This window comes from Anomaloglossus baeobatrachus, chromosome 11, assembly GCF_048569485.1.
Source record: "Anomaloglossus baeobatrachus isolate aAnoBae1 chromosome 11, aAnoBae1.hap1, whole genome shotgun sequence".
In the NCBI taxonomy this organism is placed as follows: Eukaryota; Metazoa; Chordata; class Amphibia; order Anura; family Aromobatidae; genus Anomaloglossus; species Anomaloglossus baeobatrachus.
In genome coordinates this window covers 192,531,477-192,546,897 of record NC_134363.1, presented here as the reverse complement: position 1 = coordinate 192,546,897, position 15,421 = coordinate 192,531,477, and the positions used below count along the sequence as shown (strand labels likewise).

The 15,421-nt window shown below is 44.5% G+C and overlaps 1 protein-coding gene across 1 annotated transcript in view; it reads right to left on the bottom strand.

The window, feature by feature from the left end:
• FLI1 (Fli-1 proto-oncogene, ETS transcription factor) overlaps window positions 1-15,421 on the bottom strand; it is a 146,124-nt gene that overhangs the window by 43,357 nt on the left and 87,346 nt on the right. Inside the window, exons 2-4 of the mRNA XM_075327158.1 lie at window positions 14,004-14,215; window positions 3,596-3,744; window positions 3,039-3,242 (exon numbers count right to left, since the gene is read on the bottom strand). Of these exons, the coding sequence (XP_075183273.1) occupies window positions 3,039-3,242; window positions 3,596-3,744; window positions 14,004-14,215 (565 nt within the window). The remainder of the gene's footprint in view (window positions 1-3,038; window positions 3,243-3,595; window positions 3,745-14,003; window positions 14,216-15,421) is intronic.

Genomic DNA, 15,421 nt, shown 5'->3' with positions numbered 1-15,421 from the left:
GATCCGAATAAGTTTATCTTGGTCTTCCAGACCACAGGACGGTTCCAGTAATCCATGTCCTTAAAGCCCTGTCACACACAGAGCTAAATCTGCGGCAGATCTGTGGTTGTAGTGAAATTGTGGACAATCAGTGCCAGGTTCGTGGCTGTGTACAAATGGAACAATATGTCCATGATTTCACTGTAACCACGGATCTGCCAAAGATTTATCTCTGTGTGTGACGGGGCCTTTAGTCTGCTTGCCTTCAGCAATTTGTTTGCGGCTTTCTTGTGCATTACCTTAACGCCGGGGCCACACAAGGAACTACTGCAATCCTCGCATAACACTGGGCTCACGCTGGCAGCACAGCAGGAGCAGAGTGTCATGCGAGTGTCACTACGACTGAGGTCCGATTATGCGATCAGACCACAGCTGCGGAGGGGTGGGCCAGCGTTGCGGAGGGGTGGGCCAGCGTTGCGGAGGGGTGGGCCAGCGCTGCGGAGGGGTGGGCCAGCGCTGCGGAGGGGCAGGCCAGCGCTGCGGAGGGGTGGGCCAGCGCTGCGGAGGGGCAGGCCAGCGCTGCGGAGGGAGGGATTTATCTCCCTCTCTCCTCTGTTTCCTGCTATTGCCATTCTCGCCCTGCACTCGCAGTACACCGGTGTATTGCGAGTGCAGTGCGATTTTCCTCTCGCCCCATGGACTTGCATGGTTGCGAGAGAAACAAGGATAACATTACACCCGCAGCATGCTACAACTGTTTTCTCGGTCCGATTAGGGCTGAGAAAATAATCGCTCATGTGCGCTGACACACAGGCTAATATTGGTCCGAGGGGAATGCGATGTTTTATCACATTCCAGTCACTCAGATTTTCATGCCGTGTGTCCTAGGCCTTAGAAGAGGCTTCCTTCTGGGACGACAGCCATGCAAAGCAATATGATGCAGTGTGCGAGGTATGGTCTCAGCACTGACAGGCGAAACCCCTCACCCCTGTAACCTCTGCAGCAATGCTGGTAGCTCTCATATGTCTATCCTGAACAGACGACCTCTGGATATGACGCTGAACACATGAACTCAGCTTCTGTGGTCGGCCATGGTGAGTTGTGTTATGAATGGATCCTGTCTGGTTATACCGCTGTATGGTCTTGGCCACCGTGCTGCAGCTCAGGTTCAGGGTGGTGACAATCTTCTTATAGCCTCGGCCATGTTTATGTAGAACAATGATTCTTTTTTTCAGACCCTCTTTGCCATGAGGAGCCATGTTGATCTTCCAGTGACCAGTATGAGGAGTGTGTGAGCGATAACACCGAATGTAACACCCCGGCCCCCCATACACACCGGAGACCTTGTAATACTAATGAGTGAGATAACATCGGGAAGGGAGAATTGATAATTGGGCACAATTTGGCCATTTTCACTTAGGGGTGTACTCACTTTTTGTATCAGTTTCGACATTAATGGCTGTGTGTTGAGTCATTTACACTGTTATACAAGCTGCGCATTGACACTGCCCATTGTATACAAGCTGTACACTGACACTGCACATTGTATACAAGCTGCGCACTGACACTGCCCATTGTATACAAGCTGCGCACTGACACTGCCCATTGTATACAAGCTGCACACTGACACTGCCCATTGTATACAAGCTGTACACTGACACTGCACATTGTATACAAGCTGCACACTGACACTGCCCATTGTATACAAGCTGTACACTGACACTGCACATTGTATACAAGCTGCGCACTGACACTGCACAATGTATACAAGCTGCGCACTGACACTGCACATCGTATCACAGGGTCAGATCTGCAGAGCTGTCCTAGGAGAAGATCTCTAAAAACGTGAAGGGTGTACTGACTTTTGTTATATACTGCGTGTGTATATAATATAAATAACTCCATAGCATTTGATTATGGTTAGTGATTCATGTGACTTCTGAACTGAACCATGACAGCCATGATTGTTGTGTTGGTGAAGAGCCGAGCTGATGACAATAGGGACATGTATGCGCTGTGTGATTGACAGCTCCACCTCCCACGAGGACCTTGGTTCACGCAAGTATTTCATGTCCTAAAATCTGGAAGCAATTGCTAAGTGAAATGCAGGCAGCAATCCTCGCCCTACCCCGGCCCTGGAGAGGTGGGGGGGCTTTCTGTGCTGGAAATTATAAGCTCCTCCAAGATGAGGAGTCTGGTTCTGTGAAGACATAAAAGCTTACACTACTAGAGATGGAAGCGGCCATACTGAGCATGCGCATCTACGATTACTCAATGGCAATTCAGTTTCCGTATATCAGAAAATAAGAGTAGCCATTCCCCGTCCCTTCATATCATACACGGGATATTGTGCTCCTGAACATAGTCTGCTCACTGCTATGTGCAGCATAATACTAACTGGGAGATGGATTATAGCCGTGCATGTAGCAAATGAAATATTAGAAGGGAACTGATTACAGGCAATTGTGATTAATCATCATCCTGAGGGTTAATCTGCGCTCCGAATACTGCCAGACATTGCGGCCAGTACGGGGTGACCCCGGTGAGCGGCGGGTCAGGGGTCACTGCTGGTTGAGCTGTGTTGGAGACCCCGGCACATGGGATACAGATGTCTGCTTTGTCCCAGGAGTCGCCGCAGACACAGTTATTTCCTGCTCTGTGGATGAGGGTCAGATCCAAACTAAGAGAGATGGGGACAAGTAGACGTATGGTTTATGCACACGCCAACGTTTTGTCCACATTATTGGAAAACTAAAATTCAGTAAAAATTCAATTAAAAAATTCACTGAAGAATGTGAATGTGCATTGTGACCACAATACAGGAAGGATCCGGAACAACATCATCAGCACATTCCCTGTCACTACCTGATACTCTTATCTGTAAATGAACTACGTCTCACCACATATTCATTCAGGGAGAGACATATGACCCCTACTACACAGCTGTATAAGTAGACAGTGGGCCGGTGTGTGTATATATACATTATATATATATATATATATATATAATATATGCGGTCTGGCATCACCGCTCCCATCATTGGGGACATGACACTTACTCTCCCTGAGGTAGCTGAGATGAGAAAGTAGGACTTCTGTGTTGTAGAGAGATGTGCTCCGCTGGAAATCTTCCTTAGTCATTTTACACAGATCCTTGCCATCCATATTCTGAAATAAGGAGGAATCAATGTCTACAAGTGCATACTCCTTGATCGCCCAGTCTAGCCATTGCCGCACATGGTCCTGACTCCACAAGGTGGGATCTGCGGAGAGAAGGGGAAGGACACTTTACTGAAGGATCCATGCACTATCATACAATGTAATGAGTTTTCTTATGAGTCCTTTGGGTAAATACTAAGTAAAATTACAGAATATGAACAAATTTTATCTGACCCCATGAAAAACCGCTAATATATGAAGAAACACAGATCAGAGCATTATCTCTGCAGCGATAGTGAAGTATTTCTTGATATTTCTCAGACGTCAGCAGTCCTCCAAAGCTACGGTCATACAGGGGGGTCCTGACCATTATTACTAAGGTGGACCTCTCCCGCACCCCGGACACTGGACTGTATCCTGAGAGTATCTGATGTGAGTACAGTTCAGGTGGAGATACCTGCTGGCACGATGACTCTCCTCTCGTTCGTGGTCATGTTGGGCGGAGGAATGTTTTTTTCATCCATATAGCTATTGTAGGTCATTCCATTGTTCTCAGATCCGATAAGTTTGCTGCATTTGTTCACGCTGCAGTCGACTGGAGATTCCCTGAGATGAGAAAAGAAACTGTCAGTGTGAACTCATCGATAAAATCCTGCTCCGTGCTTCATTCATAAACACAGATTGTACAGGCAGCAATAAAGGTGGGTTACTGTGGCTGTTCAACCACCACTGATCCGGGGTCTCCTTGGACAAAAAGTGCTCAGGTCTAGGGTACGGTTCCGCTTGCGATTTTCACAGACGAGTGCAATCCAATTAAAACATCGCATTGCACTCGCACCAGTGTTAATCAGGCAGTGTCCTGCTCAAATCATGCTGAGGATCAAATCTCAGCATGCTCCGTACATCTATGGGTGTGAGAAAAATATCGCACGGCTTTACATACAGATGGCATTCACATGTCACACGGATGCTAGGTGAGAAACACCTACACACTCACACAGCACTTGCACGGCACTCGCATGGCACTTGCATGACATATGGATCCTAGGCGAGAAAAAAACCACGCACTCGCATGACATACGCACGACCATACGCATGACACTCATCCCACTTTTCAGGACAAGTATCGGAGTGATTATTTGTACACAAGTGGAACCATAATCCTAGATGTTTTCTGCAGACAGGCTGTCTTTGTTCTCAGCAGCACATACTGCTTACACAAGACGATGTGCTGCCAAAAATTTTTTTTTTTTTTTTTTATTAATATTTTTTTTTTTTTTTAAAGGGAACTTGTCAGTCGATTAATGCTGCTCCAACCCCAGGCGGCATGAATTGCAGCCTGGCTGCATGATTGTAGCCAGGTTTACTATCCACCGAAACATTTTGGTGTTTCATAATAAATATACGGAGAATAGATTAGTCTTGTTAGCTCTGCTAGATATTATTTGCCGTATACTTATGCTTGAAAAAGGTCATCTATTGGCTAAAATGTTGCTATGACGATGCATTTTGAAAAAAAGTATGTGCGCACGCTGCAGAAATTTTTATGCTCCAAAAATGAACCTTGTGCAGACAAACACACTAAAAAATGCATGCGTTTTTGTTGCGTATTCTTTTTGTTTGTTAAATGCCTTTAAAGGCTAAAAACTGCACAAACAATTGACATTCTGCAGATTTTTCTGCACTCAAAACTGCAAGGATAAAAGAAGCAGCGTGTGCACAGCACTTCCGAATTCTAATTGACTTTGCTGGCATAAGAATAGACATGCACATTTGGCAACAAACTCCCTGATAAAGTGCACCAAATCTGCAACAAAAAACTCAATGTGCGCACACAGCCTAAGGCTATATGCGCACGTGTGCGCTCTGCACGGCACCTAAGGTGCGCTTCAGAGCGCAGCTGAAAAGCTCCGTTCTGAAGCGCATGGTGCCGGCGAGAACATGCGCTCTGCCTGCAGCTCCTGCCATAGACAGAGCAGGGGCTGCCGGCAAAGCGCACGGAAGAAGTCACATGTCACTTCTTAGAATGCAGCGATTCGGGCAGCAGCCGAATCACTGCGTTCTAATATGCCACGTGCGCACGGCCCCTGCACAATCTCCATAGATTGTGCAGGGGACGCAGGACGTATGCAGTTACGCTGCGCTACAAAGCGCAGCGTAACTGCATGAATTACGCACACGTGCGCACATAGCCTAATAAACAAGTTTGGTGTCTTGGAAATACTCTGTTTTCTGGATTTACTAGTAACTTAGTGAGAAAGGAAGCACGGAGTCCTGCAGAGTGGTGCAAAGGGAATTACCATTACGAAAACTGTACTATACTTCAGAGCGGTAGTCACTATTCTTCTGGTGCATTCAAGCTTATCACTTATCCTGTACTGATTGGGAGTTACATTCTGAATTATACTCCAGAGCTGCACTCACTATTCTGCTGGTGCAGTCACTGTGTACATATATTACTGATTGGGAGTTACATTCTGAATTATACTCCAGAGCTGCACTCACTATTCTGCTGGTGCAGTCACTGTGTACATATATTACTGATTGGGAGTTACATTCTGAATTATACTCCAGAGCTGCACTCACTATTCTGCTGGTGCAGTCACTGTGTACATATATTACTGATTGGGAGTTACATTCTGAATTATACTCCAGAGCTGCACTCACTATTCTGCTGGTGCAGTCACTGTGTACATATATTACTGATTCGGAGTTACATTCTGTATTATACTCCAGAGCTGCACTCACTATTCTGCTGGTGCAGTCACTGTGTACATACATTACATTACTGATCCTGAGTTCCCTCCTGTATTATACTCCAGAGCTGCACTCACTATTCTGCTGGTGCAGTCACTGTGTACATACATTACTGATCCTGAGTTCCCTCCTGTATTATACTCCAGAGCTGCACTCACTATTCTGCTGGTGCACTCACTGTGTACATACATTACTGATCCTGAGTTACCTCCTGTATTATACTCCAGAGCTGCACTCACTATTCTGCTGGTGCACTCACTGTGTACATACATTACATTACTGATCCTGAGTTACCTCCTGTATTATACTCCAGAGCTGCACTCACTATTCTGCTGGGGGGGAGGGGGGGTTTAGCCAAAATGTACTAGTATCCCTTACTTTTTTAGTACTAATGTTGCACAGAGCTAGTTTGAGTTGATACTGAATAATGATAATGCTGTAACAACTAAAGTCGTTGTTAAAAAATTATTGAAGAAATGATGTCCCAATATAGGCCATAATAGACCGTGCTATGTGAAATCCCGCTGTATGGTGCGGGCTCTGGAGCGGTGTTATTGCCGGCATCTGCCTGTGGGGATCAGAGCTTTCTCCGATTGTTGTAGTTTAATCATGTAAATGGCACTGGCAGTCACTGACGCCATCATGTAACCGACACCGCTGTGTTGCAGATTCCATCCTCATCTTCCTTGGGGAAGTCCAGCAAGTAAATTAAGTAACCCAAACGGTAAATGAGGGAATACAATCAAATTGCCAGAATTATGGGGGGGGGGAAAATGGCAACACATTATTATTTTCCTGTTAGTATCAATTTTTTTTTATTTACAAGTTTTCAAATTTTGTTTTGTGTTTTTTTGCATCACTTAGATTAAGCAAAACTATACAAATTTGCTATTGTCCTAACTGTGCTGACCTGAAAAATATTACCAGGTCCTTTTTTTTTGGGGGGGGGGGGGGGTGTTATCGCTTTGCTGCACTTGTACTAAAATGGGGGGGGGGGACATTATATGGTAAAATGAACTGAAAGATTCAAAACTGCATCTTTTACCATAAAAAGCAGCCCTCATATGGCTGTGTATAGAAAAAGTAAACGTTATGATTCTTGGAAGGGGAGGAATAAAGGGAAGTGGAGCACTAAAATCGACTTCAGCGGGGAGGGGGTTAAACTGGCTGCAGACAATATGACAGCATGCAGCATCAGGAGCAGCCCTTGTGATCGGCTGATCGTTTACACCCCACCAATCGAAAGTAAAGCCCTACAAGCTGTGTAATGTCCTGCAATGTTTGTGTGCATAATGGCGTGTTCCGGTGACTTTTTTCTTTCCAGGGTCAGCAGAGTTCCTGTTGCTTTGTGTTGCGGCGAGCGGTTACCATCACGGGCAGCGTCATAAGCTGTTCTGCAGAGCGCTGCACATCGCTCACTGTAATGTGTTTCTCATCTCTCCAGAGGGTTAACAGTTCATCCGTAATTTTTTCCGAATGTCTGCGCTAGTCTGCAAATCTGCACAATGGGTAGGAGATGTTGACTAACATATGTTTGAATTTAAGTTTTCATCTTTTGGCTACTGTTTTTCCAGGCAGCTGACCAAAGATCTCTTGTCAATTCCCTGCAGGGTTATGGAGGAGCCATTCTCGGGGTGTGCAGGAGGCACAATTACAAAATAACATTGTACATGGAAGTGGTTAAAGTTAATATCTTTTGGCATACATATTACAGATGACGGCCTCTGTTTGGAAATCGCAGGCTTGTACCTAGGCACTTTTCCATCTTATATTTTTAGTGTTTGAGAGCTGCTTTTTACAGATGGTTTTGGATTTTATTTTCCAGCAAGCACTTTTCAATCTGACATAACTGATCAGGTGCAGATGTCCGATATGCTACTTGTGCAGCCAATACCGTGTTTCTCCAAAAATAAGACAGGGACTTATATTATTTTTTGCTCCAAAAGATGGGCTAGTGTATATTTTTCAGGGGATGAAAAATAGAATTTGGATCCAGTTGAGGAAATATGTGACCACGTGGATGAAAAATAAAACCACATTTATTTCTTCTTTAAAATTCTTTATACAAATATGTCAATCCTCATCTCAATAAAACAACACGGGGTGTACAGAAGAATCAAAGCATCCACGCGTTTTGGCTAACACACAGCCTTAATCATGACACTCTGCCTGTCTTCTCTTCAGCTTTTGACTCCTGAAATTAAGAAACTTTTTGGTGACAACCTAGTCACATGATGTGATGTCACAAAGATCCTTAAGCAGTGTTATTATCAGGATACACAATGGGGAAAAAAAGGCATTCAGCAACCAATTGCGCAAGTTCTCCCCCCTATAAAATGAGAACAGCCTGTAATTGACATCATAGGTGACCACAACTATGAGAGACAAAATGAGAAAACAAATCCAGAAAATCACCACGTCTGATTTGGAAGATTTGTTTTTGCAAATTATGGTGGAAAATAAGTATTTGGTCAATAACAAAAGTTCATCTCAATATTTTATTCTATATCCTTTGTTGGCAATGACAGAGGTGAAACGTTTTCTGTAAGTCTTTACAAGGTTGGCACACACTGTTGGTGTATGTTGGCCCATTCCTCCATGCAGATCTCCTCTAGGGCAGTGATGTTTTGGGCTTGTCACTAGGCAACACAGACCTTCAACTCCCTCCAAAGGTTTTCTAAGGGGTTAACATCTGGAGACTGCCTAGGCCACTCCAGGACCTTCATATGCTTCTTATGAAGCCACTCCTTCATTGCCCTGGCGTTGTGCTTGGGATCATTTTCATGCTGATAAACCCAGCCACGTTTCATCTTCAATGCCCTTGCTGATGGAAGGAGGTTTGCACTCAAAATCTCACGATACATGGCCCCATTCATTCTTTCATGTACACGGATCAGTCATCCTGGTCCCTTTGCAGAGAAACAGCCCCAAAGCATAATGTTGCTACCCCCATGCTTCACAGTAGGTATGGTGTTCTTTGGATGCAACTCACCATTCTGTCTCCTCCAAACACGACGAGTTGTTTTCTACCAAACAGTTCTGCTTTGGTTTCATCAGACCATATGACATTCTCCCAATACTCTTCTGGATAATCTACATGCTCTCTAGTAAACCTCAGACGGGCCCGGACATGTACTGGCTTAAGCTGGAGTATACATCTGGCACTGCAGGATCTGAGTCCCTGGCATCGTAGTGTGTTACTGATGGTAGGATTTTTTCTCACTGTTGTTGTGATCATTTTGACCCCACAGGGTGAGATCTTGCGTAGAACTTCAGATCGAGGGAGATTATCAGTGGTCTTGTATGTCTTCCATTTTCTTATTATTGCTCCACAGTTGATTTCATCACACCAAGCTGCTTGCCTATTGCAGATTCAGTCTTCCCAGCCTGCTGCAGGGCTACAATTTTGTTTCTGGTGTCCTTCGACAGCTCTTTGGTCTTTACCATAGTGGAGTTTGGAGTGTGACTGTTTGTGGTTGTGGACAGGTGTCTTTTATACTGATAACAAGGTCAAACAGAAGCCATTCCTACAGGTAATGAGTGGAGCACAGAGGAGCCTCTTATAGAAGACGTTACAGGTCTATGAGAGCTAAATATCTTGCATCTTTTTAGATGACTAAATACTTATTTTCCACCATAATTTGCAAAAGAAATTGCCAAATCAGACGCGGGGATTTTCTGGCTTTGTCTTCTCATAGTTATGGTCACCTATGATGTCAGTTACAGGCCGACCTCATCTTTATAAGTGGGAGAACTTGCACAATTGGTGGCTGACTAAATACTTTTTTTTCCCCCCACTGTAAATGCTGGGGCCGCTAGGAGAGTGGGGTCCTGTGAAACTGCCCAGTTTGCTTTCCCATGCCCCTGCCTGTCATACTCACCAGTCTGTCTCCAGTTATTTTAGACTCCTGCAATTAAGAGACCTTTTGATTACCGTATATACTGGCGTATAAGACGACTTTTTACCCCCTTAAAATAATGGCTACAGTGGGGGGTCGTCTTATACGCCGGATATACACCTGGGTGCTGTAGTGCGCCGCTCCACTCCGTTCCACGCTTGGATTCTGCCTCCATAGCGACGAGGGAGGAACTTCCTGTCACCGCTGCTGAATGGCAGAGCGCTGGCCAATCAGAGGCAAGCAGCTCTGCCTTGACGTCAGCGCTCTAGCAGGGAAGTTCCTGCCTCGTCGTTATGGAAACGCGATACACAGCCCGGCCCCGTACTGGTATATCATACAGCATATACAGCGGATATATAGCGGATATATAGCAGGGGGCCGCACTGTGTGAGGAGGTGTTTTTTTTTTTTCACTGTCCAGTATAACCAATAGGATTAGTGCAGTAACGCCAGATTCCCCTCGCATCCATGCAGGGACATTAATGAAGAGCTTACATGCTGGTTTCTCGGCCCGGTGACTCCCCCGCCCCTGCACTAATCCTATTGGTTATACTGGACAGTAAAAAAAACACCTCTTCACACAGTGCGGCCCCCTGCTCTTAGCATACTGAAGCATACTGAATACCGTATGTATCACAAGATGTCATGCTATATACAGTACCTGCATGTCATATGCATTTGAATTAAAATTAACATGTTGCAATCAAAGCAGACTTTTTTTCATTTGGGAGCGGGGTAGTCTTATACAGTGAGTATATCCCAAATTCTATATTTTTAGGGCAGAAGTTGGGGGTCGTCTTATACGCCCAGTCGTCTTATACGCCGGCATATACGGTACATCATGTGACATGACTGTGAAGTCCTCAAGGTCCTTGAACAATCTTAACCTCGGAATACAACTGCTGGGGTCCCTAAGATGGTGGGGCTCTGAAAAATTGTGCCGTTTACCTAACCCTAATGCCGACCCTGACTGTAACTAGGGCTTATTTAAAAAAGACTCCAAAAATTGTGCAAAATCATGCTAGGACGTATTTCCGTTGTAGGTCTTATTTTCGGGGAAAGACGATAGCAACAACACTACTCATAATATTGCAATAGTGAATAGGCACACAACGAAGGTGCTATAACCTAGGGGCTCTGTAATAGACCTGTCAGTCTTGCCACATGCTTGTGGCAGAATCCCTCACTACGTCTGTCCATTATGTACTTAGAAAAGTGCGGAGACGCTGCAAGTCATAGTAGCATGTTCAGGCGACACAGCCTGCTCACAGTATCTCCAACAACATGTGGCCTGGGGTTATCAGGATGAAAAATGGGGCTCCTGGGACACAATCACATTCCCAAGGGAAGGCCTCTTGGCATTGCACTCGCAGCCTCTAGTCCAATGCTAGCCTTTGAGAGCGGTGGTGTGTGGTCGACAGGTGGCTCGTAACCCCATATTGTGCAGACTCTTTCCGATCGTTTGTATACACACTGACGAGTTCGGCATCGTACGTCTAATCTCACTTGCGGTACAATCTGTCACCATGAAATGCAGTAGATTGATAGTTTTCTGAGAAGATTTGGTATAGGCAGAGTTTCCACATTTAATCCTCTGCTTTTTCTGGGTTTTCCAGTCCAGTGGGCGGTGATAACAGTGACTGACCGTTTTCTATGTATGTGTGCACACAGAGATAGCTGTCAATCACTGATGTGATCGCCCATTGGACTGAAAACCCCAGAAGGAGCAGAGGATTAAATGCTGAAAACTCAGGTTATACAGAATCTTTTCTCATAAAAGGTATATATCAATCTACGCCGCTCCCCCTGCTCTATAACATGGTGACTGTATTGTCATGTGACAGATTCCCTTTAATGATTGTGCAAAATTCTTACAATCTAACAAGACCATGTGGGTAACGCCAGGCCTTCACAAGGGGCCATTAAATCCATCCTTGTCTCAATATTATGATGTGGGCTACCATAATGTACGGCTGCTGGACCCTTCTTGTCTTATTTCAGGTGCACTTACACTGGAGTGTTGCATTGATTTGGTGGTGGTATCTTGGTGCTGCCACTAAAGCTGATTTTAGCATGACAATGCCAACCCGCATGTGCTCGTGGTGCTGTGAGCAGCCTGTGTGGCCTACACCTGCTCCCATGGCTGCAGCGACTCTGGGCTTGTTTGCTATCGAGTACATCTGGTTATTATTCGGTGATTACACTGGTGCTGCCGGCAGCGGATCCTGATGTTCTGCATTCAGCACCGCAGAACCTCCCTCAGACGACCATTGATAAGCTCACTGATAGCAGTCGAGGCTGTAAGTGCCAGGACTGAAGAAATCCAGAGTTTCCATTTTTTTCGTCTTTTGCATTTCATTATCATTTGTATCGATCGTGTTCATAATTCCACCACTCTTCATTTGTCTGTTTGTGGGAGTAGTTTTCATAAATACCGGGCACTTGTTCTGACATTGGCTTCTTGTATTATGTTCTGATGGGACACTTCTTCAGCTTTCATCTCCCAGGCAGCGAGTGTGGGGGAAGGGCAGAACAGCAGAGCTGAGCTTGTCTCCTTGCAGACACATCTGCAGCTGTAGCTCTCTCCTCACACTGACGTCAGCTTTGCTATACTGCCTCTTCCCCCTCAATGAGCTGAAGAAATGTCTAATGAAATCGGGCACCGCTCTGCAGCAGAGCTGTCGGCACTATGTGAGGAGAACTACAGCTGAAGAAGTGTTTGTAATGAGTCAAAGCTCAGCTCTGCTATACTGTCCCCCTCCCCCACACTGGCTGCCTGTGACATGGAGGTGAAATAGTTCTAGTTTTCATCCTCCACTACTTGGCAGTGAGCTCAGGAGAGCAGCCTGTCGGTCATTACATGCCTCACACGCTTTCATTTATAAGGTCTGGAGCCGGACTCTCAGGGAGATCTATGTCTGTCCCATAGATCTTAACATCAAATTTACATATTAAGAACAACGTGATTATCGCTGGAATAAGACATTGGATCACAGATGATCTACATGGGGACAGGGACATCCTACGGAAAGGTTCCCTTTAAGCAGAGTTTCACTGTACACATAGTTGAGAAATGTACATATAAAAATATCCTAGTATGGAGCGATGACTCCTGATTCCTTAAAATGTAACTAAACTTTTAATCATTTTATTATATTGTGTAGGCAATGTCTGCATATCTGTGTTGACCAGGGTCCTAAGACCACCACGTATCTCTCAAAAGATGGATGAATAGTGTGCATCTCGGGAGGCAGGAGAACTCTGTCTGGAATGATTGTTGGGGGTCTTAGGAACCGGACCCCCTACCGATCTGCAGACATGGAAAGTGCCTTCAAAATTAAAAGAATAACAAAAGCTTAGCTTGACGTTAAGAAGCACTCCCATGAAGTTTTTACTAAATGTGTGGTATGTATGTATGCATGAGTATATATATATGTATATGTGCGTGGCTTTTACAATCTGTAGCTGTTACGCTGCATAGACGTACATTGTACAGAGCGCAGGGCGAGCCATGGTCTGAGGAGCTGTGATGTAACTGAGAAGAGGACTGGGACGGTTCTTCTAGTGATCCTATAAATTTATAGTAATAAATTCCCCTTTAGCACAAGTGTAGCCCTCCTGATCTGAGTGATCTTGGTGTAATGTGGCAGATACCGTGACTTTTATCCCTGACCAGAAATACAGGAGTTTAAAGATTCCTTGTTGGGGGTCGTGATGGACATGTTGGTTTGGTCAGTGTCATCCTCTGATTTATACACTGTGTAGTCATGTAACTGTTATATATGGACACAGTGTATCACAAAAGTGAGTACACTCCTCACATTTTTGTAAATATTTTATTATTTCTTTTCCTGGGACAACACTGAAGATCTGACACTTTGATACAATGTAACGCAGTGTTGTCCCATGAAAAGATATACCGTAATATATTTACAAAAATATGAGGGGTGTACTCACTTTTGTGATATAGTGTATAATGTATTCACATAAACAATACTCATAAAATATAATCCATTGGTGAGTGAGTGAGTGAATTGTCATTTGGATAACCTGCATTTAGGATGATTGTGTCTCTTCCACATGTAAAGTTACATCATGTCTCCGCTCTGAACCACCTTCTCTATTGAGGACTGGAAGTGCCATATACTCAGGACAAGACGGTGTTCTGTGTCCACTACCATACAGTATGGAGACATGATTTCTTAGTTACCTGGATCCGTTCATGTGCTCATATTCCCTTTTAATGTTGACCCGCATTGGCTGGTTGATCCACTCCTGCTGAGGGGGCAGCGTGTTGATTTTATGGGGCTGACCATAGTCCGGGTTTCCAGAGGCTGTCATTTCTGCCTTAGGTATATGGGATGCTGCTCCATACGCTGATTCGAACAGGGACTGGTCTTCACTCACCACCGATAGAGCTTCCTGTGGCATAAAGAGGTGGTTAGTTCATCAAATTGTGGCTATACAATAGGTGGTGTTTAGAAATGAATGAAGCCAAACTTTAAAGTTCTGGGTTCGCACTGGACATCTAGAGTCCGGGGCTCAGACATAAACTTCTCATAGTCTGAGTTTGGAGTTCCACTGCTGAATAAAGCTTGTTGAAAGGCTGCAGCACAGTCAATCACAAGCTTTCAGCATGAGGGATATGCCTGTACGCTGCTGGGAACAAAATAAAAAATAATGTGGGGTCCACCCTTTTCCAATATCCAGCGCAGGTAAAGCAGACCGCTATGGGCTGCAACCCTCAGCTGTCAGCTTTACCTTGGCTGGTTATCAAAATCAGAGAAGATTCCACAGCATTTTTTTTTTATTATTTAAAATACGGGGAACCCAACAAATGTTTATTTAAATAAATAATTTTAATATTTGACATCAGGTCCCCTCTATTTTTGATAACTAGCCAAGGTATAGCAGACAGCTGGGGTCTGCAGCTGTCTGCTTTAACTTGGCTTGTTATGAAAAATAGGCGGAACACCACATGATTTTTTTGTATACCAATTATTATTATTATTATTTATTGCCTATCCACATTTGTTTGCTGGACAATTGTCCTGATATTACCTTAGTTTTGCTTCCTTTTGCCCTAGTCTTTACTACAACCATTTTGCAGCACCAAAGTTCAGGTCCCCATTGACGTATTTGGGGTTCGAGGTCCATGTACCAAACCAAACTTTGAACTAAAGTCTGGGCGAACCTGAGCACCCACGGGTCCGCTCATCCCTGGTGGTGGTCTTGTATTCTCCCTGGCTGTGCTATGCTATGTACACTATAAAAGAAGGCACCCTGTCCCATAGAGCTCACAATCTATATCTTCACAGAGTCCTCAGATTGCTCTGATAAAGGAGCTAAAGCCATATGTTTGTTATAAATTTCATTATAGTGAGAGCCTGGAGGCAGTACTGTGTATTAGTGATCACATTGCTATTCCACTGGCCTCATACATTGTAGCTGCACATAAGTGATAAGCTTATGAAGTCTGCTGTTCTCGCTTTATTGTTAAATTAAACAAAACTGTGCCCCAAAAATAAAGTAAATATGTCAGTGCCGTTCAGTTTTGTGGAGGAGCAACTATAAAAGAGAAAGTAATACATGAAGAAAGCAAGAGAATACGGTAGACGCCGTGCAGCT